At 33.9% G+C, this 26,430-nt stretch overlaps 1 protein-coding gene and 1 long non-coding RNA gene across 5 annotated transcripts in view; one reads left to right on the top strand and one right to left on the bottom strand.

Moving 5' to 3' along the window:
- Positions 1-26,430, bottom strand: part of CSMD3 (CUB and Sushi multiple domains 3) — a 619,378-nt gene that overhangs the window by 190,379 nt on the left and 402,569 nt on the right. For all 4 annotated transcript variants that reach the window (XM_051812144.1, XM_051812141.1, XM_051812142.1 and 1 more), the window contains 5 exons: positions 20,005-20,161; positions 16,926-17,117; positions 16,038-16,164; positions 15,149-15,351; positions 2,876-3,067 (listed from right to left, as the gene is read on the bottom strand). In XM_051812144.1, coding sequence (XP_051668104.1) covers positions 2,876-3,067; positions 15,149-15,351; positions 16,038-16,164; positions 16,926-17,117; positions 20,005-20,161 — 871 coding nt within the window. The remainder of the gene's footprint in view (positions 1-2,875; positions 3,068-15,148; positions 15,352-16,037; positions 16,165-16,925; positions 17,118-20,004; positions 20,162-26,430) is intronic.
- Positions 1-26,430, top strand: part of LOC127482125 (uncharacterized) — a 244,313-nt gene that overhangs the window by 26,617 nt on the left and 191,266 nt on the right. The gene's annotated exons all lie outside the window — the stretch shown is intronic.

Genomic DNA, 26,430 nt, shown 5'->3' with positions numbered 1-26,430 from the left:
AATCCATAATTTTCTGGATTTAATGCGTCGAAAGCTATTATTAAGTGCCATAACCTTATTTTTAACTGAGGAGAGACCAGCTCTGAAAATACAGTTTAAAAAACACCTACCTTTCACAGGTATTGGACATAAGACATAAGACTGAACAAATATAACAACCCCTTTAGAAAGGTAAATGTCAATACACTATGAAAAATATAATTTTTATGTGTTATGCAGTGAAAACTAGACGTAGGTTATGTCAGCCTCTCTTTATAAACCTCTGTGTAGACAGATTGGTAAGCAAGCACTGTGTCTGTCTCTCTGCTGATCTTAGCATTCATTTTTTTTATGGGAGGAAGTAAAAGTTGGGTTCCTTTTATTTAAAATCTATTTAATTTCTCTGGAAGTCAAGAAAATATTATTCACCAGCTTTCTGTCCTTTATTTATTTATTTATTCTTTTAATTACTTCTTAACAAAACAAACAGAACATATGTTTTTTCTTTTTTTTTTCTAATAAGAGATACTAAATAAAGAATCATAGAAAAGTTTGAGTTGGAAAGAACTTTAAATATCATCTAGTCAAAACCCATTGATATGAGTAGGGACGTCCTCAAATAGATCAGGTTGCTGAGAGCTCTGTCCAATCTGACCTTGAATGTTTCCAGTGATGGAATACACGACTCCCTGGGCAACCTGGTTCAGTGCTTCAACTATCCTAACTGTAAAAATTTTCTTCTATATATCTAGTCTGAAGATAAATTTAAATAATCATAATGAAATATGAAATAACTGCTGAAATTTTACTTTATATTAGTGTCATATAGATCACATTTTTAGGAAAGCACCACAAGCATTAACTGTTTACAAGATCTTTTACTGAGAAAAACAACAGAAACAAGCAAAAACAAGCCACAATTTAAAAAAAGAAATGTATTTGCCTATGAATTTCTGAAGAATGTCTGAAATTTCTGGGAGACAGTCTATACCTCCCCTAAATGAATAGTTAACCTGAATCCCAAAATGACTTTTTGCAAGCCACTCTTTTTAATATTGCCACTGAGAAAACTAAGCAAACACAATCATTTAAGATTCTGGTATCTAGATAAGATTGATTCCAGAGAATCTTTGGAATGGAAAACATCTAGCTATTTTTTGCACCACAGGCATAAGCCAAAGGACTGTCTTTTGGCAAGACATGCTCTCAAATTTATAGTTTTTCAGAATATCTTCAGTATAGAAGAGTTTCTAATTATTATCTTTCATTCAAATGCATGAATAGCTCTTTGTAATTTTCCCATTGCGACTACCTTTAAAATGAAGATGTTCTTAAAATTTTGTTACAACCAAGACACTCACACAGGTAGGAACAATTAACAAGTACATTTTAGTTTTGAGCATTAATAATAAGGAGTTTTGAAAAGACACTTTGAAGTGTAAAGAGTTAATAAAGTAAATCTAGAACATAGTACAAGTGTACACCTCAGGAATTATCCTTACCTCTTATTCTTCCATCAAAATTATGTTTCTTTTTTCCTAAGGCTTTGATAAACCATGATGATATTGAAGTTATGCGTAGAGTAAGTATCGTACAGTTTTGATTTACAGGCATGGAAAGAACATTAACGAGTACATTACAAGTTTGGGAAAAAAAATCAATGAACTTCAAGGTGTACTGAACTACAACACACAATTTTGAAATCTCTCGGCTCTAAGGTAAGATTTGCACACTCTACTTTAGTCTCTTAGCAGTTCATATTCCCCAACAATGTATCATTATAGGAAATCAATAGAAGATAACTTCATGCTTGATATTTGGGCAAATAAATCATCATAATAACCATTCTTGCTACTCTGTACACAGTAGGTGTTTGTGCATAAAGTGTGGAAATTACCAGTATTAGGTAAATGGATGCGTGCAGTTAAAAAACATATATAAGCATATGTACACATGTGGTAAGGACAGAATGTCAGGTGAGCACTTACATTTAAAGTATTTAATGATATCATCAACTCAAGAGTGATAATGATTAAAACTGCAAGTACTGCTTTATAAAAGGGTAATTATTTTTCTATTGAAAAATATATTTTAAACCCAGCAATATCAAATAAGGCCAGCATGATAGAATATATTAACTATAAGGCCTCTTCCTAGAGCCCTGGAATTCGTTTTACTTTTTCACTTAGACACTTACAGATGTTCAGTTAGTATTATAAATACATATTTTCACATATAAGAATTATAAGAGATGAACAATAAAATATTTCTTTAATGAAGTCTTCAAGCAAATAGTCTAGACAGTTCTTGTCCTCAAGCCCATACACTCACACTGCATAGGAAAGCATAGTAAGAAGAGTAAGAATAGAGAAAATAACACTTTAACACATTAAGTGGAATAGTCAAGACACCAAGTCAGTACTTTAATATGTCTGCAGCCATGCCTGAACAGGGGAGGTGGTGTGCATGCATGCATATGAAAATAGAATGTAGATTTTATTTGCAACAGCTAGGGTCAAGTTAAATTTATTAAAGGAAAGAGAGTGTTTGAAAGCTAAACAGTGCTCCTAGCAGTTGCAGTCTCTGGCAAGTTCCTCCCTGCAATGTTTGTCCAAGACTAGCAAGAATAGTAGTCATTGACATAGACCTTCTTGTTTTCTCTGTCACAGATCATCAAAGTATAAATGATATGGTCCTGAGAGGAAAAGGATGAGAACTATTATACTAACAACTACAGAGGAAAGGTTTTGGTTATGTCCATCAGGGCTTTATGCAAAATAATTTCTCAGATGTGCAGTACTTGTATGTTCGTCAAAGCAAGTTCCTAGAGCAGTGTGATTCATTACATCAGGATTTCTATTTTTAGGAAAGTATTATTTGATTTTTTTCTTCATACCTATACAGACTGGTGGGTTGGGCTGCCAGAAGTACCGATTTTCTACCTGAATGCAGGTTATTCTCTCATCTCCTTGAAGTTCATAGCCAGGGTCACACTGAAAAATGACAGTGTCTCCAGGTTCTCTTCCATCCCCATTTCTAGTTCCATTCATGGGGACTCCAGGATCACGGCAGGCAGTGGCTACAGAACCTAGCAGCAAAAGAAAAAATAAAAATAAATTTTTGAAAAAAGTAATCTTTTCAATGCATTTTTGCCCCATTACGTTTTTCTAATCAGGAGGCTCTGCAAATTCAAAATTTTCCTAATCGCTTCTAAAATTTTGATAAATCCTCCAAATTGAGAAATCTACTGCTTTTATACTATTAATTTTTGCTGCCTCCTTTAAGTATTAAAAGTGCCAATTTTTTCTTTTAATTATTTTTTTTTTTAAATTCTGTGGAGCACTGCAATACGTAAAAAGGAAAGTAGGAGATTTCCTAGTATCCTGGACATGTTGCACTTTTAACTTAGAGTGATTTATAATATGAATAATGGAAAAAAAGAATTGAAAAAACAGATTAAGAATTTCAGATTTTTCAAAGAAGTACGCTTGTATACATCTTCAATTCTCCACATATATATATATATATGTTATAAATATATGTATGGTGTAACATTTAGGACTGATCTTGGAAGTAAATTTCATTTATCACTCATATCTATACCCCTGCACATGACCTATCTACCTTTATAATAATATCAAAGAAATCATACAAAAAATACACATGGATTTAGTCTGATAGAATAGACAGCTATGTATAATGCATAAATACAGATTATTACTAAGACAACACACAATCACAATGACTACAAGGGAAATATGAGAAATTTATAGATATTATCCTCATACTTAATATATTCTGATCAACATATTATTTAAGACATTATGTACCAAAATATGTAAGCTTAAGTAAAAGGTAAGCGCTTCAGTGTTTATATAAGTAAATTTTATTTCCTACTTATGTTATAGAATTGAAACATATTATAAATAAATACCAAATGTCACATTTGCCTGTGGAACTAGTCCCATTGAGCTCAGCAATCTGTGCAACATAAATACAAAGTGGCAGTGCTGAGATTTAATTCACATGCCCTCTTTCTGGGGAGGTAATACCAGCAGACAGTAATCTATTTTTCCAAAATGTGTGGGGGTTACATATTTACAATTTTTTTGAAGAGCAAATCTTCGTCTATATAGGTTATTTCTTTAAAAAAACAAAAACACAAGTACCTTTCTTTCCAAAACATGCTTAACACAACATAAAAGAATAAGATCTATAAAGTCATGGGGTTTTTTAAGGAGCTGTTTTTCCACATAAGAAATACTGATTACAGGGGGAAAAAGTCCCCACAAAAACATCCTCACGAAAAATCAAGTATGAACAGAAGTAAGGGAAATATTTCCTCCTTAGTCCCCAAACATTAAAGAAATATTTCTTTAAAATGTTAACTACTGGATAATAAATGAAAGATAATGATTTTTTTAAATTGTCATGTAATTTTTTAAAATTTCTGCTTTAGACACAATGGTCATGACTATTGTTTATATCTTTAAATATGCTGCTGAGTTTTAATTTAGAAAAAATATTACTGAAATATGAAATTACTAAATTCATTGCACTATACTAGCAGAATAAGATACTGGATCTAGATTACACTGGAATAAAATGTCATCAAATATGAAAAGGGTCAGATCAGAAGTAAAAGAAAAAAACCCTTGAAATAAACTTAGACTGAAGCAAGTAGTAAAACCAGTCATATATTTATCTGCATCCCTCCCTGTTGAGAACACAGGACAAACTGCATTTTTTGATTGGTGTTGGCCAGTCAGAGCAGCCCACATTGGAAAGAAACTGTGTTGTGCCCACTTAAATACTACCTGCCTTGAATTTTGCCATAAACAAGAAAAACACTCCTCTGATTTATCTAAAACATGTTGGTATCAATTCCAGAAGAATGGGGGTTGATACTTACCCAGAATTTGTAATCAGTCTTGGAAGGACAAAGAGACAAAGCTGTTGTTATAAAATTTGTTATTGTCTGTAAATCACACTGATCTTACTAGATTGCATTGTTCTGCAAAGAAATTGTGTATGGCTGAAAAAGATGCTAAGGGGGCACACAAACCTATTTAGAATTTCTGATACAATCTGGTTGGGTGTTTTAATCACTTAGTAATATCTATGCAAATTAACTTTATAATATGAGATCTATATGCCAAGCTTATAACCTTTCCCTTATTTGCCATCTTGCATGCTTGCATCCTTGCTCAACCTACTTCTTGCTCTTTTGGCTCTGTAGCCAAATTGGTGAAACATGGATTGATATGTGATGTATCAAAAGGATGGAAAACAGGCTGATCTGCCAGGTTCAAAGACTGTCCATAATCCAAACCCTAGGCAGGAGCTGATTAGCAGCAGTGTCCCTCAGGGGTGGATGTTGACTTCAATATTCATTAAAGATGAGGACAATGAGACAGAGTAAACTCTTGGCAAGTTTACAGACACTGGAGGATCAGTTGATATACTCTAGTGCAGGAATGCTGTTTAGGGAAGTCTCAATAGGCTGGAGAAAAAGCCTGATAGAAACTTCATAAAATTCAAAAAAGGAAATGCAGAATCCTGCATCTGGGGCAAATCATTCCCAAGACACAATTTACTAGAAAGCAGCTTTACAGAAAAGGAATAGAGAAGACAAGAACTCTTCTAGGGAGTGTGTATACAACAAAAGCACAAACACAGCATTTAGAAGTTGCAACAAGCAAAAATCCAGCTGCATGAAAGAAAACACTGGTTAACTGTGAGTGTGGTCAAACATCATGATTTTTGATTGTTGTTGTTTTTTTTACAGAGGGGTTGTTTTATGTCCAGCCTTGGAGATATTCAAAGCCAAACACAGGCTGATCTGTTTGACTAGAGCATAAGTGGTAGAGTTCTTTGTTATTAAATCAATAAAAAGAATACATCACATTTTATTCTATCACAATAACTGGAAACTGAGAGTATGGAAAAGACGGTCAAATTGCCTTGAATAACTAGTGAGGTACAATTTGTAAATGTAATCCATTACATTGCTGTTAAAATACATTTTTGATGGGAAATAGACAAACTCCAAAATGTGTCTATTACCTGGTATACACAGCATGATCAATGCAAGAGTAACTCTGTGTGTAGCATAAACCCGTGTGTGATCGTATAAGAGCTTTTTTCCTCTAATGAAGGTAGAGAAATGCGGAAACCTGTTTAATTTTTTCTTTGGGCACTGCTAGTTTAAAATAATCACACTACAATAAGCCAAACCATTTGTGTTAGATTAGGAATTCAAAGAAACAATTCTTGATAAAAACTCCAGCATCATGACAGGGATGAGTGGGACTAATTTTCAAACTGTTCAATGGGTGAGAGATTATTGAACATATTAGACACACAGAGCTTGTATGATTTTCTACATGATCAGAGTGACAGAAAGTGTTTCAGTGTAGTTATTACATACTTCTGAGCTGAATGTGTTCATGAAATATAACTTCAGATTGTGTCTGAGTTTACAATGGGGCATGGTTTTGGAGCAATGAATTGTTTTCATTTGCATAAAACTAAATTGGAAGATCCATTTCTGAACTACAGTAGAACACTTTGAACTATCCATGAACAGTGTTGCCAGCAGTAGTTCAGTACCAGCTGTTTCAATCTATATATCAGTTCCACTTGGTCTACGTTATTTGCTAACAGAGAAATAACCAAAGGCCCCACAAGTGAGACTTAATATCTCAGATATTCATATAACACATTCTCTAATGTAGACTTTGAATATGAGACCACCAATCCTACAGACAACATGTGCCAATGCTCAGGTAGAAGTAATACTTACTCTGGAGAGTTACTTATCTTATCCCATTCCTGCTGTATGACTCAAAGTGGGGCAGAACCTTGTTTTGCAGTTTCATGGCAGACAAGCCATGCAAAAAATTCAGTTTCCCCCCCCCCCCAACTTGTTTGGATTTGTCCTAAGAGCATTCATATGAACAGATGCATATGTTCTGAGCAGCTGAGAGAAGGGAGTATCTTAAATCATCTCTTTACTTGCTGTACAATACTGTGCAAATGCTTCTACAGAGCCACTGAAGTTGTTAAACCCAGAAAAGGTGTAAACACAGATCTATCTACAAATGTACTTTATGTGGGATATAAAAACATTTTGACACATCTTTTTAATAATAAGGCACAAAAATACATTTAAGCCCTAAATCAGATAATTAAATATTTTAAGTTGATAATTCCTGTCTCAAAAATAAGTTACTGTCAGAGTCAAAAGGTTTCTGATAGTTTATAAGCCCAGGCAATTTAAGATGTGACTGAAATGTCCTAAAAGGACATTTCCATTTTCATGCAGGAAAGATACTTTGAAACATGGCATTAAAAGTGTGACACGGTTGTAATAGACTACACCAATGCTGGGATCAATATAATAAATGTCTTGGAATTTCTTGCTGTTAACAGTGATTTCTAAATTTAATGTTCTAATGCATGCCAAGTCCAATATCAGTAAGGAGTCCTAATCCCCGCCCTGAAGAATTACGGAAGATTCTTCTCAACACAGAATCAGGTCAGAAGCTCTAAGCCTTCCAAATTTCAAGCTCTCCATAGCACACAGTATGTTAAAAAAAAATTATTATTAACTTCTTTAAACCAACATGTTCTTCCAAACTCCTATCACTTTAAGTAAAGACTTTCCGGTATTGCTGTTCTTTCAAACTTGCACCAGCCTGAACCAATCCTGACAGATTGCACCTTCAAAATTCGAGCTGCCTCAGAATCCATGTAATACCTTTACCCGTATGGACACTGCAGTCTCCCTGCATCTCTAACGCTGTTTGAGAACCAGGTCAGCTTGGTATTTGCTACCTCAAATCCAATCTTCTATACAACTTTTCCTGAAAAAGAAATAATAAAATATCTACAGCGTTTTCATTGTCTTCTACTGACAGAAACATTTCTGATAATTTTTTTTTATCTATTTTTAACTTTTATTTCTGCTGTAGATCTAACAGGGATTTAGGAGAATAGTTGATATAATTCTTAAGTAAATTCTAACCACAGACTCTGCTTGTTGATTTTTCATGACTTCATAGATTCTATCTAAGTTTGTAAGTCATTGTTTGAAGATTAAAATGGGAAAATATTAAGAATAAAGTACAGAATCTGAATTTCATTTGGGACAATGTACTCCTTTGAGAAACAAAGTTTAACATCTTGCACAACCAGGGTTTTCTATGTTGTCTGGGCAGGTCTTTGTGTTAAGGAGCCACTCAGGCAGTCACACTTGCACCACCAGAGCTGTGACCAAGGCCCCTTTGCAGCTACACATCCCACACTCACACAGTCAGACCAGGTTTCCTTCCTGGCTCAACCCTGTAGTAGAGTCTCAGATGTCAACTGAACTTGTTTTAAAAGTCTCATTTACACTGTAACCTGGTATAGTGTTGTATCTTTTTTTTGGGGGGAGTGGGAAGAGTGGACATCAGTTCTTTCTTAAGGGACCAATTTCACTATCAGATAGGTTAGGTTTATAGATAGGTTACCAGATAGGATAGGTTATATATCTTACTACCATTTTAGTTCTTAGACAGATAACAAAGAGGTTTTATGAGATAACATAATTTTATTTTTTATTATTATTTTTGCTTTTGTCAATTTATACTAGTTGTTAAAACCATCCAAAGTACTACACTTCTTTTACCGTGTCTTCCTGGACAACCTCATGAACTATTTTATTCCCAGTTCATAAGTTATCTTTTTCCATAAACATGAACTCTTCAGTTCAGAACCTTTATTATTTCTTAAGCATTTACTCATAGCTTTGGCACTGAGTATGAAATCCAGCCTCAAGTAAATTAATTGACATATGGTTTCAGATAATTTCTAGAACTCAGCAGAAAATGGATACAGTGACAATATGTAATCATGCAGGCAATGCATTCCAGATGGAAAGAAGTGTTTTGAAAATCTTAATTTCATTTAGATTGCGTGTTTGGGGTTTGAGTTTTTTTTGGAACTATAGAGTTTTTAAAGCTTTTTATACTAGATCCATCCCTATGTCAGATGGCATACTTCTTTATGTGTGTATATGAATACAGTGAGATAGGAATAGCTTCTCAAAAAGAAGAAATTATGAGGATCTTGGACCACACACAAGGGCTACTCATACAGTGAAAAATCTTACCAATGGTCATTCAGTTCTTAATACCATTTCTACTGAAAAGATCATTAAGATTATTTGAGTGAAAAAAATCTCTGTTTAATTTGATTCTTTACAGAATAGTGTGCAACCTGCTTTGTTGCAACTGTTAAGGTTATGGTTACACAACAAAGGACACTGCTGGTTAGTCTTGTCCTTGAATAGAAGATCTCTGAAGAGAAGGGGAGGTTGCTTCTGTCTTAAAAGTTAAATTTTCTATTTTGTATTTCAATATCACAAATTGTATATATATTACATTATAGCTTCGCAGTTTCATAGCCCTATTAATATTTTGGTAGTTCTTAAAGATAGGGCCAAATTTGGAGCTTCTGACACTCAAAGTAAGAAAGTGTTTAATTTGTCTGAATTAACCGGCTTTTGTTAACTTTTTACTTTAAACCTTTTTCTTTTTTTTTTTTTCTTGTTTGGTTTTTGTTTTTAATTGTGGACATTCATAGTTATTTCTGACAGGAAAATAGTCCTTCTGAAGTCTCTAAAGTCAAAGGACTCCTCTCAAAGTTGAAAGGAATCAGTAAACCAGAGTATGAAAACATTTCAGATTAAAAACTCATTCTGCTATGGAATAGACATCAGGAAGAATAAATCCTATCTTACTGACTTCAGAAAAGTGAAAAATTATGTTAGGAAGTGATCCCTATACCAGCAGTGCTGGGAAACAGCATTCTAAGAAAACAGTTAAATATCCCAGATGCAAATAACCTTAAGCTTAAAAGTGCCAGAAGTAGAGATCTTAGTTACTCAAACGCTGAAGAAAAAAAAAAACAAAACCACAAAAAAAGTCAAACAAAAAAACCCAAAACAACAACAACAACAGAACAAAAATAAAACAAAAAACAAAGCAAACTCAAAACTCCAAACAAACAAAACCAAACCCCAAACAAACAAATGAAAAAAACAAAACAGGAGGGTGTTCAGTGTCAAAAGAATGTGGCTGTGGTGAATATGTCTGTCTTTAAACAAAAAAAAATAAAAATAAAAAAACCCAAAAAAAGACAACAATAAAAAAACCCAGCAAAAACAACAAAACAATAAAAAAAACCAAACAACCAACCAAAAAAATACACCAAAGAAAACATCCAAGCAAAATGGAAAAAAATTGAACACAAAACATTTAGAAGACACTGTGGTTATAAATCACCACTAACCATAAATATAGAAAGCTGACTTGTAAGCATTTAACCTTTACAGCAATCAAAGTAAGCAATATAATGCATTAAATTTTAGGCTGGAAATTAATATTGCCAAACTTAAGCCATCCATGTAGGTATCTGTCTGAAGTGTTCTAGGTTTTTTTCTGTAGTGTATAGTGACAAGTAATTCCAAAGGGCTATTCACCCACTCTTAAAATGAGGAGGGACAGCTGTAGTTTGACAGTAAATCCAAGCATTTTAAGGCATATCCTGTTATATAAGAAATTGCTGTCACCTGACATAAAATACTGCTGGAGCATCTATTTACAAAAAACCTCTCAACACTCAAAACATGTTTACAGGTTAGTCTTGCACTGGCTGCCTTATAATGCTCAAAAAATGCTCTATATTTTGTGCTGTTTAATTGGGCAGAAATGTGACTACACTCCTAGACCTGAGCCGAATGTATTCTGTCATGATGAGGGACTCAGTAGTGCAGCTATTAGCACCAAAATAATGGTCTATGAAAGATGAATACAGATCCTTCATTTCTGAATAAAAGATAATTGGCACCTGAAATGATAAAGTTAGCAGAGAGGAAACTTCCCTGTAATACCAGATTCAAAGGCCCTTACAATCTGTGAAAAGAATCTCACCAATTTCTTCTCATATTACACATTTCACACATATTAAATGGATTAAACAGATTATTTTAAACATACACAGAATTATTATCACTGAATGTTTTACACCTTAGTGTTCTTACCCAACTATTTTCAGTTCTCTGTCTTATTTCTCAGCTGACTGACATGGCACAATGTCAGCTAAAAAAAATGTTTCAATATGCCTAATATTTTGGCCTAACCCTGTTTAGGCATGTTTCATTATGTCTAATATTTCGGCATATCCCAACAACTCATATCTCTGGTAAGTACATCATTGTATCCTTCTCTTTCTCCTTCACTTTTCTTGATGGTCTAATATTCTGTTTTGTGCAGAATTTACTGATCAAAAGATTTTACTGCTGATTTCATTGGTGTTTTTCCAGTGTCTGTTGGGCTCCTCATGCTCTGTCTCTGACAGTTCAGAGAAAATATGCTGTAACAGGTACTTCCTGTTTGCATATTGCTTCTGGCCTGTTATCAGCCTTTCACTCTTCTCTCAATTTAAGGATAGACCTCTGGCACCTTTTCTCTATAGCTACATTATTCAATCTATACATGCCATTTAGACATGTTCCAAAATCCTCACATTGCAATCCCACTGTTGAATCATCAGAGGTTCTTATTTTCCTTTTACACATATATACAAAGTTTTTAAAATATTATGCTTTATTACACATCTTTTGGTACTTTGTTTTTCAGGATTTGTGGGCTCTGTTTTCTAGCATGTTACCTTACCCTCATCTCAAAGGAGAGTGCAGTTTAAATTAAGAGATTCTGTAGTGATCATTTGCAGATGTCCAACAAGAAAATGAAAGACATAAAAGATAACATTAGACTACGAGGCTGCTCTGCCTAGTGATGAGATGCAAAGTCATTTATTTCTTTGTTTACATTGGATGTATAAACCAAGCTGTACTTCCACTAGTCCTGGATACTTGATAGTGGTGGAAAGTACATAAGCACAATCAGGCTGAGTTTCCTTATTTGATCTGAAATCTATCACTTTCCCTTCTTGCCCTCAGAGTAATGCACAATCGTATTAAATAAGAAAACTTGTCCTTGTCAACCATGAAACAGTCTCCAGTATTTCTGAGAAGTTCAGCAGAAAATAGTTTCTTGCCCCTCTATTCCACTCTTGCCCCTCTACTACACTCTTGTGAGACCCCACCTGGAGTATTGCATCCAGCTCTGGGGTCCCCAGCACAGGAAGGGCATCGGCCTGTTGGGCCGAATCCAGAGAAGGGCCACCAAGATGATTAGAGGATTGGAACATCTCCCCTTTGAGGAAAGGCTGAGAAAATTGGGATTGTTCAGCCTGGAGAAGAGAAGGCTCCCAGAAGGCCTAGTTGTGGCCTTCCAGTACCTGAAGGAAGCCAACAGAAAATACGAAGAAACATTTTTGACAAGGGTATGTAATGACAAAACAAGGGGGAATGGCTTGAAACTGAAAAAGAGTAGGTTTACATTAGGTATTAGGAAGAAATTCTTTACTGTGAGGGTGGTGAGGCACTGGAACAGGTTGCCCAGAGAAGTTGCGGCTGCCCCATCCCAAGGCTGGTGTTCAAGGTGTTTGACTTGGTCTAGTGAAAGCTGTCCCTGCCCATGGCAGGAGGGTTGGAATTAGATGATCTTTAATGTCCCTTCTAACCCGAACCATTCTAAAATTCTATGATTATTTTCTTACAGAGACTATGAATGTTTAAATCATCAAGACAGTTCCACTATTTCAGACAAAAGCAACAAAAATAACCTTTTGATTTTTTTTTCTCCCCCAAAAGGCACCCTAACAAAAAGAAAGAAACAAAACACACTAATTGATGCAATTGGCAAGAAAAATCTCATAGTGAAACCTTTTTCCTTCAGATGCTATAAATTTTACAAAATTAATAACAGCTTCTATGCCTTTTAAAGGATTGTTTTGGGCAGCCCTAGATAGACAGAATTCTAATATTACCAGTTGTAATTTATAAAATAATAATAATTTTCTTTCTACTATTTATACAAAGTTTCAGCTTCCCTAGGCTTTCTCTTCCACTTTTTCCCCTTTAATTTGGTGAAGGATGCTATCTCTCCTCTGTGTTACCAGATACAAATAGTTTTTCTGCATGTATTGGATGGTTTATAAAATAGTCAAATATAAATTATACCATGCTATCAATGGTGAAAATTTTCGCTCTTTCAATAAATGACAGATGAAAAATTGTGTAAGAACAGTTGATAAAATGAAATATAAAACTGTAAGGAACTAATAAGGAGGGTAATCCATTTTTGAAACATTTTTTGTTTAAGAAAAAGAAAATAATAGAGAAAAAATAAAGCAATCAAAGTCTTAAGAAGGTTTGAACATAAAATATCTGTTGTCATTGAATGACATTCCTCTAGAGGTAAAAGGGCCGATAATCCTGTTAAATACTCTTATCCAATTTCACAAAATGGCAAGAGGAAAGTAAAAGCAGATACCTCCCCTGTGTGAGCTTTCTGTTTGTTAATTACACTGTAGCTAAAGTACGAAGACACCATCTGTTTCACTCAGACAACACTACACACTCAAAGGAAGTATATGAGAAGCAAAGTTGCAAAGAATTACATGTCTCTTTCCCCCATCTCCTCAGATATATTTTTTGCTCTTAGTGAAATAATATGTCCATACAGCAACAGTGTTTATTCAGGTTGTGTAGCTATTTGCACATTAATTTTAAAACCTTAATTTAGGGGAAAAAAAAAAAAAAGAACCTCTATTATTCTAAGAATATACACCCAAACCTGTGTATTTTGAGAAGGATCACAGTGATTTTGAAAATCTGGACTGAAGAGTAAGAGAAATGCCGAGGCAGTAAAACTTCATGGATCCTTTAAACTGTCATCATTAGATCTCAACAGACTGTAACAGCATGGAGAATTAAATAAAAAGCCTCTCTGTTCAGATGAAGTTCCAACCCTCTTTTAAGATAAATCACTGCAAATGCATCAGTAGCTGTTTTATAGCATTACTCCCATGTACCATCCATTTTTCATTGTAACTCCATTCTTATTCTTAATTCCATTTTTATTCTATATCAATTTATTTTTCCATTGAACCTTAATGACTGCCTGAATAAGTTCTGTGCATAATGGTGTTCCCACTCTCTCTCTGGCCTCAACATTAAACAGGAGCATGTCTGAGAATGGAAAGCAGATATGTGAGACTCTCCCAAACAGGCTCTGGAAGGGGTAAGGTGGCAAAATGGTAATAATACCTTGGACCTAAGGGAGTAAAAGCTCTATTCATGGCTTCAAAAACCAGGTGATGGAGCAGTAGCACTCTTTCACTTTTTACTCGCATTTACATAATTCATTCTTTCTTCAAATTACGGTATGCACACACATGTATTTGTCATACACATAGAAAGAATAAGGATAGGGTAAAACAAAGGCTAATACAACTACCAAGCACAGAAAGCACAACGAGGTAAATAGTGTTAACATTAAGAGTCTCTGTGTCAATCCATGTTAGAAAAATTGCTACTGCTACACAAAATGATAATATTGGAATAGAGCTTGCTATTCTTGAAAAAATATATATAAATTTCACTGACCAGAGGAAAAAGAAGGTCAAAATGGACCTCGTTCAATGATTTCTTCTGTTTCAGCAATAAAATGTCTAAAGGGATTTAATAACAGTTAAGTAACTGTTTAGATTTGTCAGCCTGCTGCCTGTAATAAGATGATATAGCACCAGAAGGCAAAAGGGAGAAGGGCGCTGCTGTTCCTGTAGTGCTCTTTCCTATTTCGTCCTACACAAGCACAGCAGGAATGAAAACTCCCCACAGATGTCTCTGAAAGCAGAAACTCTTATTGATTAGAAAAGGATGGAGCTTTTAACATGCCTACATAACCTCCTTTGTGAAAAACACTAGTCATAATTATGAGCATTCTGGCACTGCCCCAGTTGCTCTTGAAACAAAGCCAAAACTAGAAAAGAACATGGCATTTTATCGGTTTAGGTTTTTTGTTTTTGTTTTTGTTTTTGTTTTTTTTTTAAGATGAAAATATAGCTTTACAAGAAATCTATAAGCCTATGCCAATTCTTTCCCTAAAAAAGTCAGAAATGTTGTCACTGATTTCAAGTGTTTCCAGCACTACAATTATCTGTAAGTGAACTATCTTATAAAATAATTTTAAAATTAAATTAATCAACTTACTTGAAAACTGTATGGCGAATCCAGATTTACTGATATAAAAATCTGTGTCAAATTGGATAGTTACTATGTTGAGTGTACTGTGAATGCCTTCAGGAACAAGTGAGCCACTAATTTCTTTGAGTAACATCTCGTTCTCAGGTGGACCATCCCAAACTCGTAGGATGTCATGGGATGCTTCAGTATCAAAAGCAAGAAATTGGAGGCTGAAAGAACACCATGATTTCATTGTCAGTTTTCATATTACCCAACAGTACAACTTTAACAACAAAACTAAACAAACAAAGACAAAAAGCAAATAAAATTTAATTTCTAAGGGTGATTTTCTATAATGCTTCACACATTTATCTTTGAATGCATGAAAGGCCAATACTAAAAAGCATTTGAAAGAAAAAAACTAACAATATTTGAATTTATCCACTATGAAATAACGTATTACTTTAGCCATTCATATAATCTATAAGTAATCTACACAGTCTTTTCAAAAGAGAGTTTCAGTTTTCCTAAGACAATATTATGTATCAAATTCCCATCAAAACAAATTAACTAGAACTGTAAAATCATGCAATTAGCAATGTAGTGTGAATAAATGTCCAACTAAAAAGAACTGCTAAAATGCAGGGTATTTTTTTTTAATGTAGTCTTTCACTAAAGAGTTCTCTTGCCTCCAGCATTTCACAAAACTATAAGCATTTTTTAAACTTGATCTTCTTTAGTAAATTTTTTTTGAAAGATAGACAGTTTCAACCCAAACCTAAAATGCCAAAAACACTGGCCCGGAGTTGCACCTTAAATTTTAAGTCCAAAATCCCTTTTTTCTCCACTCTAGAGCTAAGATTTGGTTATTATAGTCAAAAACATTTGTTATAATTGTAAGACTTGTTTTCAGTACCTGACAATATTTCCTGGGTCTACTTCAATCACCCACATGCAACGCAGGTTGTTGTCATAGGGAAAAGGATAGCCAGGAGATAAGATTCTTCCAGATGATTCTCCTTTAAAACGGCCTCCACATTCAGCTAACAAAAAAACCCATTATGTAATGGTATTCCAGCTAATCATGTGAGCAATCAATTTATACATCTACTCTCTTGTTGAACAGTACAATTAATGACTGCATGCCCTAATATTTTAAGAGAGCGTATAAGAACTGCATTACACCTTTTGCTTCCCCTACTCACTCATATTCCTCTAAAAGACTATGAAAAAGAAAGAAAGCTACTGTAATATTTAAGACTTGTCTCTCTTCACTCTCCTATGGGAGTAATTGAGCCTGTAGGTACTTGCAAAACTTATGAAGTTATAATAGTAATATTGTAAAGAAACAGAAATTACAAACCCCACAAAACAACTCTATACCTCTTCATATATTAATGTATTTGGTTTTTATTTATTTTACAGTATTCTATGTAAATATATGAAAAGTTTTCTAGCTTAATGTTATTTATATATAATTAGCAAAAAATAATACTTATGAAACATACATGGTCCTGGCTTTCTGATTAAGCTGTCTTTTTATATTGATTATTTGCTGAGTATAACTAGATTTTCATGCATTAGGATTTTCAGTATGCAAAAATGTTTAATATTTACTATCTTTTTTAAACCTAAAAAAGGCAACACCACTCACACAGACTTAGATGAGAACTATATGCAGAGAGAACTATAAATGCCTCTGTAAACAGATCATAGATCTACTGATTCTTACAATTTTTTGTTTCTTGCATTCAAAAAATAGCCTAAATAAATAAAGAGATAATAATAAAAAAGAGTCTAATACCAATACATGATGGCAGAGGATAGTCCCATGCCCTTCTTTCCCCAGTCATACACTTTAGCAGGCTACTTCCGTGGAGTGTGTAACCTGGATTGCATCCATAAATTATAGTACTTCCAGCAAAATGGCCTTGGTCACTGATTTTATATCCAAACTGTGGCACACCAGGGTCCTCACAGTGTGAAAGCTCAAAACCTGTGGGAGAATAAATTTGTAGTTACGAAATCAAACAGATAAATACTTAATGAAATTCAGATTTTCTGTATTCCAGTGGAAATCAATAATTTCCAAACTCCTTGTAACAACATATTTAGGCTAAAACCACTTCTATAGTTTTGAGCAGTCTAAGTAGGATAACTGTCTATACACCTTTCTTAGAACATGGAAGACAAAGTGTGTCAGAACTTCTCAGAACTTCATTTTTCCTGAGTTCAATTAAAGATTGAGAAGAAAATTCATTATCATTATCAATCAGTTCTAAAATGATATGATAATTATAAAGTGGTAGCTAAAGTGACTGTCCCTTTAGTTGTGAATAGACATTTAAAGGCTTATAAATAAAATTGAACAGTAGATTTGTTTGCCATTATTTTGCAGAGTAACAACAGCAGCACAATAGCACCTGTGGTACCAAAGAAATACTGTTATATTCATCAATCCCTACCCTAATTTTGTGCTCAGTAGATTGTAAATTTAAGAACTACATGCAGGAATTAATTATAATGATGATATTGAGAATTATTGATTTAAAAAAAATGTTCTTTATTTTATTTTACAGAGAAAATGCTTCATGTTGGATGAGAATGTTTGCTTACATAAGGGCAAAAAAAAAAAGGTATGTCAAATTCTGTATCCTTACAGTTATTCCTTCAGCTCATTTAATGTGTGACTGAAAATGCCTCACTTATTGAAGAGTCTTCACAACCTTTGAGCTGAACTCTTCTCATTCCTAAATTATTGTTTCCTAGTACAGAGTGTGCTGCAGAAGCTCTGAAAAAGGCTAAAGTGAGTTCCAGATGAAGAACCGTTTTTTATAATGTTCATCAGCTAGAATTTCCTGTCTTCTAAGAAAACTGCTGATCACACTGTGTGAGAAGTTAAAATCTGCCTTGGTCCCTGAGATTTCCTCATCTCTGGACAGCTTGCTTATAGACAGAATCAAAGTAAACTTTTTAATAACTGATCAAGTTCCTCTTGAAGGCAAACATGTAACTGCATTTCCTAACTGTGGGTACTGGAAGCACTTTTGCTGCCCTAAGTGTGTATGATCAGGAGCACCGTGACCAGTGCAGGCAAAGGGGGCGTGAGGCCTCAGCCAGGGCATGGCAGGGCAGCTTGTGCAGGAGGACACACAGGGAGAACACTTCTTTGAAAGGGTGAACATTCCACTGGCTCAGTAGAGAGACTTGAAGCCCACATAACCCAGCAAACTGGCACCACTCTGTGACCATCTGCACAAGTCAAAAGCACTCATCCTACCTGACCCTCAAGGTAGAATGGTGGACACTCATCTGAGAGCAGAGGCTGCAGCTCTGAATGGAGGGTTTGCACCATTCACCCTGGCTGATGCATCCACCCAGACAGAGCTCAGACTGAACTATTTCTTGTATCTAATCTAACTCTACCTTCTTTCAGTTTAATACCATTACCCTTTGTCCTATTACCACATGCTCTTGTAAAAAATCTCTCTCCAGCTTTCTTGTAGACTCCCTTTAGATACTGGAAGGTGCTATAAGATCTATCCAGAGCCTTCTCTTTTCCAGGCTGAACAACCCCATCTCTCCCAGCCTGTCTTCATAGGAGAGGTGCTCCAGCCCTCTGATCATCTTCATGACCCTTATCTGGACTTTATCTCTTCCAATTCTACCAATACCAACAAAAAAAAAGATTCAGCACTCTTCAGGCTAATAACTATTCAGGCTAGGAAAGTGTATTCTATAAGAATGTTTCAAAAGACAGAAAATGTTAATGATAAGGTTCAAGTGCTGGGCTTGAATATACCTATATAAATAAGAAAAATCGAATATCTTGACACTTATATGGTAACACAGCACCAAAAGGCCTATCTTTAATCATAGGGTACAGTCCTATGCTATCACATGCTACTACAGGGTATAATTATGCAACTTTCACCTTGAAAATAATTACATACTCTCCAGTATCTTGAAACATTTTCCTTTCATTTTGCAGGACTTATGTTGTTTTTTATTAGAATTAGTTTTAAAAACATGATGTAGAGTTTTTGAAACAAAAGAACAGTTTTACAAGTGAAAAATTAATTATTTAAGCACAGGGGAAAAAAAGGATGTTGATAGCTGCAGAGTTACCTTATAATACTGTCCTGCTTGTTAAAAATTCAGTTTATATAATAATTCAGTGATGATGAAATAGTTAGACACTAAAAAAGTCATATACAATACATGTCAATAGTCACGTACAACAATCACACACATTTTCAGAACCCGACACTTGATAAAATAGATGTGTATAGCTGCTTCTATACACCCTCTAAGCCAGAGACCTGAAAAGGTTTTCCCTCTCCTCATGTTTAGAGTTTAATTTTGTCAGTCCACATATAGGTAAGAAGGTTTTATTAGGAAACTTTCTTTATTATTTTGGTTCCAAATTGGATGATTCTAAACAACAATGCAAGCTCAGAAACAAATGCAAAGTATCAAACATTAGTCTTAAGAGGGAGAATGTCCTTTAGTTATGAATTATCTTCACAAAACAAAGTGTTTTGGTTACTCACATGCTTCAATATTTTTATGTGCTAACACAATTAACTGAAACTTACCCTATTTCTCTTAAGCTTTCCAACACTGAAAATGACTTCAAAAAAACAACCCTCTAGAAAAAGTACAGTGATTTATGTATCAGACTATGCAAATTATTGTCAAAGCAAGGTATCAGTATGCTACATGTTTTGGGTCTTTTGAGGTATGATTATGAAAGTGTATTATGTTGATGAGTGATCTGCTCTTAATTTTTTCACTATTTGTCATTTAACTGCATTTTCATCTTATGATTTTCATTCCTTTAAAAGCATAAGTCTATTACTACTGTTTTCTCGAATACTTACTGGTATACACAAGCTGAAATCCTTCATCAGTGCCCTCCGTGTCTGAGTTAAATTCCAACCACAAGTGATTTGAAGTACTACTTAGTGTCAGGCCTCTTAATGATGCCCCAGTATATGCTCCCAGCAGGTGAGCAGTGTTGTCTTTACCATCATAGATCTGTAAAAAAATGTGAATTTTACAGTTATGAAGAAAAAAAAGCTCCATTTTATTTACAAAACAATTCTGTACATCTCCATTTAGAGGGAGGATAACTCTGCCAAGGGAGATCTATTGCCAGTCAACCAAAAGTACTATTTGGATAAATTATTTGCCTCTCATAAGTTGACTTAATTCCGGTGATTTTTCAATTGCAGAGTTTAAAATATGTCAATTCCTTTTTTGCATAACAGTAGAAGTGGGCAGAGGTGCTATATCATCTCAGTCTGTTTAAATTTGTGTTTTCTCTTTCACTGTCAGTAATGTAATGTTGATCACAGCCTATCAGCAAACACCTGTTCTGTGTAGCTGTATCTGCCTCAAGTCACTGAGATGGTATAACAGAAAAGCTCACATATCTCCAGTTTTGGCTTATCTAAACCTGTGGTGGTTTTCTTCCATGTGAAGAGAGGTTCAAATATAACTATAAAGTAAAAGGACAGTAGGAAATAAATTTAGCAACTGCTTCTGTAAGTTGAAAGAGTAATGTAATCTATATGTAAATTGGAATACAGCACTTTTATTATTTACTTTTCTTCGAGTGTTGTTCTTTTGCACATTTGAACCAGAAACTTTCATCAGATACTAAATATATAGAACAATCTTTTTAATAATTCTCAGCAAATTTCCCTACAAATTTGATTGCTTTAAAGCATCACAGGTTGTTGGATTCCTGTAACTCCTGTAAAAACCTATAACTTCACAATTCATTATGTCCCATAGAATTTATTTAGTGTCTTCTAAAACAACTAAAACTTTGATAAATGGGGTTTACAAAAAAATTTCACTTACAAATCAGTCAATCGACCTCCGAATAATTTTCAAATTGCAATATAGGAAAATTGTAAAACTGGTAAAAAATATGAAATTGTCTGCAGTTCTAATTGTATTAATTAGAAATTTAATTAAAGCTTGCATTTGTAAACAGGAATCTTTATCAGAACTAAATCAAATACACCAGCAATAGTAGTAAGGCAACAAAGTGAATGTGAAGCATTATGATGCCTGTTCCCTATCTGAGAGAATGACTCAAACACATAAATCCTATTTTCCAGAAATCCTCATGTCTTTAGTAATAACAAAGACTTTACATTTAATCATATGCTGAAATAAAACAAATAAGTGATTTCTAGCTATCTGTAGTGAGTAAATAATTGTACACCAGTTTAAGATCAACAACAAAATTACTTGGTATTATTCCTTGTTTTTTATTGACACAAGCAAATAAATTCCAAACAAAGTTCAATTTAAATGCCAGTGTCCTTAAATGGAGTAAATGTATGAAATTACAGAAAAGAAGAAAAGGTGCAATTAATGCTTATCAAATAAAAAGTAATTTCAAAATACGTACAGCAGTATTAAAATAGATTTCTTATGTTTTTTAAAAACTTCTGTAAAACTATACTAAGATCAGTATAAAAAAACAACAAAACAAGCAAAAAAACCTCCAAAACAAAACAACAAAAACAAACAACGCCCTCCCCCCCGTGAAAATTAATCTGAAATGTACTTAGTTTTGTTTTAGTAACTGAAAGAAAAATGCCCATTTAAGGAGAATTACAGCTATCCAAAAGAGAGAATTACATCATGACAGACTTAGAGAAAATCCAACTTGAATTTGATTCTCTTTCTCCTAATTTCTCCAAGGTGTTTATAACTAATAATACCCAAGGATTCAGGATTTATTTTATTTTTAAACATTCTATAAGAGTAATCCAATTCATGCTATGTGTGTATCACTAATAATCAACCAAAGGAAGCTGTTAATAAGTTATACCAACTATTCTCAATGTGTCACCAGAACTTCCAACAAGCTACATCATGATACAAATTCTCATGTTAGAATTTCCCCACACATATTTCATTGCCAGTTTTGTTAGATGTCCTACCATATTAAACTTTTCGCATTAGTCCACTGTCATCTCTTGTTAACACCTACTTCGTGGTCTAACCAGCTGTGCCACTGCATAATGCTGTTAACCCTATATAATTTCTATGAAGGAATAGAATTTAAAGTACCCTAACACTTCTGAAACTGATTCTTCTGAGTAGGAAAACTGCATCTGGCTGAGGCACGTTTATGATTCATTTGAGCATGAAACTGAAATAATTTTTTTCTTTTGGCTACTGTCTTTCAGACATTCAGAGTAACATGTACCTCTTTTCTTGAGACAGTGGATCTCCCTTAGGACAATAAATGAACACATGTTTTGTAGTACAACTTTCAATTTATGTCCCATCATCCTTTTGTGCATTTGATTTAATAGAAAAAGACAGAAATTTACAGAATAATTTGAATGATACAGTTTAGCTTGCAAAGAAAGTAGTAACAGATCCTTCTGAGATTTGCAAAACTAGTACTTTCTTTCTAACCTTGTTAAATTAGGTGGAGGTTTTTTAAAACTAGGGTGGAGCTAAAGATTTTGAATGAGTTAGTAATTCAGCTTCATAATTTTTTCTGGGAGATAATGTGACTTATATTATATATGACTTAAGGTAGCACCATTAGCTTATTTTTAATATAGGAATATTCTTTCTTATAAGCCTTGCCAACAGACCTGGATTTAAGTCACTTGGGTGCTAAAGATAAGTCCAAGAATAATCATCATGAAAATATTATTTGGCTGGATATATTTTTCTTAAAGTCATCCTGCAACATTAGTGCAAAGATAATTGATTCATGACTGTATAATGCCTGAATAAGCAGTAACAAGCTATTCAGAAAACAGAGGTCCATATTTATCAGCTATTTAAAGGCCTAATCTGTTAAATGATTAATTCATAAAGAGGAGTAAAGACACAGAAAATAATGTTAAACTTCTTCATATCACAATAATATTTTGAAATGTTACAGAGAAGGATGATAACAGTGAACACTCTACATAAATATGATTTGAACTAATGGATGTTATGTTCAATTTGAGAAGGAGCAGTTATGTTTGCATTTACAGTTAGAGAACAAATAAACCTTGTTAATCTTTTGAGTGGCTCCATTATCAACAAATTTTAAATGGAAACTAATGCCTTTTTTCTGCTAACTTTTTTAACTATATAAAATTTTAGCAAGAGAGTAGCATGAAATGAATGTATTAAATTTATGCATTTTAATAAAACTATTTTCGAGATTTTCCATTGAAACATAAAAGACATATGGATATGATGATCTGTGCCTTCATAAAGAGAAGAAATAACATAAAATCAGCAGCTCAGAACTGAGGCTGTCAACGCCCTGTCAAATGTATATCACATGCAAATAGAAGCACTAATATAAAGACAGAAAAGGGTCCATATGTTTTGGGGGGTTTTTTTTGTTCCCTACATTTATTACCTATTTCTCACTCATGTTTTCTGAATGACATTGCTAGAGGTATTATGGTAACAAACATGGAGATTCTTAAGAAACAAATTAGCAAAAAGGCCCAAAAATCACCTTCCCTCAAAGTCTTTGCCCAAACCCCCTCAAAAACTGAATCATGTGCACACATTTCAAATCTGGCCCACAGATGAGACAGCAAACAAATGCAGTAAAACTGAATCCTCCTTATTTGGCAGAAGAGCAAACAGTGCTGGGCCAAGCACAGGAAAAGGGAATCCTGATTGCCAGTTCTATTTTCTTCACTGACACACTGTTACCTTTCTGTTGCTGCCCTGAGTGCTCTTGTAAAAGAAGAAAGAAAGATTGCTTCATTACAGTATCAAAATAATTCTTGAATCTATTTTTTCCACACAGATGTAATCTCACTTGGTATGTCAGCTCTCACTCTACACAAGGTCAAGCACATACTCTACTACAAAAGATAAAAAAGATCTGCAGAAACATCTAATGTTCTTTTTCCATCTCAGTCCTTTTCATACTTTCTGTTCCTCTGTCTTTTATTTTATGTTTACTTAATGAAATCTGCCTGCTGAATTTTTAGGGTGGAGGTTTGGTTTCTTTTTTAAACATTACCAGTAAACTACCTATTAATTAGTACCCTGCATAGGTACATTTTTATTTATATTGAAATTTACTGAAAAGAAATGAAACAGTCATATTAGCTTTGTTCAAGCTTCAATTTTAATAAAAGTATCTTTTCCCCTATAAAATAAAGAAGTATATTAAAATATCTTTGAATCAGAAGAATATTTTCTACATTCAACTGATTTGAACACAAATAAAGTGTTCACCACTAACAATGGACTATTCAGGCAAAAAGAAGAATAGCAACTGTGCTCCTTTCTGTGTAAATCTAAAGGATTTGCTTACAGCTATCACAGACTAGAGAGTTTACAAGAAAAAACTGGCAGATGGAGATAAAAGCAGGGAAAAAAAAGCAGGTAGAAATATTCTCATACTTTGGAAACAACATCTTTTTTTTTTTTTAGTTTGCCTCCCACGTATGTAGTTTAAATTAAAAAATTCTGGATTCTGGAAACATAGTGCACAAACTCAGTTATCAGTAAAATTGTATAGAAAGAAGCAACTGTTACAGAGTTTATGAGATTAACATTAAATGTATTGGTATATAATGACCATACAGATCTTAAATTCTTCATGTATCTTCTACATATGTCTTCACGTAACTTTCACAAATATTAAAACAAGATGTGACACTATCAAGAGCAGGTTATTTCCCTATTCAAAAAATGTAGTGGGAGTTATATATTTCTTTTAGTTTGAAATAAAAACCAACAAGAACTACACCATTAATGTAAGTAGCCAGAGCAGTTACATTAGAAAGAGAACAAGAGAATTGTATGTCAAGTGAAGCAAATGACAAACAAATTATATGCTTTGAAACCTCTTTTCTATACCAGTTCAAAACTGATAAAAAGGAACTCCTCCTTCTCTGCCTGCGGAGTAACTGTAAGGGTGGTGATTTATTTGTGTTAAATATGCTGTTTCCCTCTAATGCTTCATTCCCAGTACTGCTGTTTCATTGTTTCAATCACAGTGCTTGTCAGATATAAATGTGATCCATGGTCAGTTAATTCATGTGGAAAGCAGCAGACCTCATGACTTCATTAAAGAACATATCAGAAGTTTATTACAATACTCAGTCTATTCAGACTTTGAATGGAATTTTAGCTGCATAGGTTTAGTAATGTAAAATCTTAGCTCCAAGAAAAAGTAACACAAAGTACATGATTAATTTGTCAGAATGTTCATATGTCAGTTCTGATGAGAAGAGATGCATTATTCACTTCTTAACCAAAGTTAGTTACTAAAAACCGGAGCTTTAACTATAAAATATTATGGGGTTGTCTTATTTGTGTTTGGGGGAAGGAAGACCTCTCTGGAAGTTGTTATTTTAAGTATCTTGATTTTAAAACAGTGAATTCCTTACTCTCCCGAGTTCAAAGTTAAAGGGGAATTGTGTATTACCCTTTTCTGTTTTCTGTAAGACTGTTTTTTGTAAGATTGAATGATAATTTTTCCTTTTTTTTTTTTTAAGTTCCTTCTATTTACAAAGTAGTGATACATATTAGATAGGTTTACAGCATTTGTTGACTATTATTGATTCATTTAAAACTAAAGTATAACCCTAATTTCCTATTCCTGTAGTTAAGAGTTTATTCTCTACAGTCAGCAAAATAGGCAAATCAGGCAGTTCCTTCCTTTTTTTATATTTTCATTTCCAGTTCTACAAAAATAAAAGGAAGTTCCTGCAAACTTATCTTCAAAAACATTTCACTGGGATTAACACAAATCAGTCCAAGGGAATGCAGGAAAAAAATATGTGGGTAAGCAAGACTACTTTCCTGATCTTGAAGATATTAATGATAAATGTTAGGCATATTCCCAAGTCAGTCGCACACAAAATCTTCCACTAATTCTTCTCCAGCTTCTGGAGATGAGAAGTAAGCAATAATAATAGGGATCAATAGAAACTTCAGAACTGGGTCTGTGAGAAAAGTTTTGGAATGTGTGACTGCTAATGTATTTCCTGCAGAATTTTTCTCTATCAAATGAACACATGAAAAAAGAGTGTGACAGAATTAAGACAGTTTCATCTAATAAAGGAGGTAGAAAGAGACACAGTGGGTTCCATAGATATCATTTCTTCCCACAATATCAAAAGTCAAGTGCCTTTGTCTTGCTATGATGTCAGATAGGCTGAAAAAGGGTTTTTCATAAGAACTACTTCTTGTAGCTGTTTTTTATGGTGGGTTTGTTTTTCTTTTAATAGCTTGGGACGAACTCCAGGTTCTTATTATGATTCAAGGCTGCTGACTCGAAAAACAAACAC

Source organism: Manacus candei, unplaced genomic scaffold (assembly GCF_025592945.1).
Source record: "Manacus candei isolate 608988 ecotype Guabito, Panama unplaced genomic scaffold, ASM2559294v1 h1tg000085l, whole genome shotgun sequence".
Taxonomy (NCBI): Eukaryota; Metazoa; Chordata; class Aves; order Passeriformes; family Pipridae; genus Manacus; species Manacus candei.
Note: the sequence above shows the minus strand (reverse complement) of the source record. Positions and strands in the feature narration are given on the sequence as shown.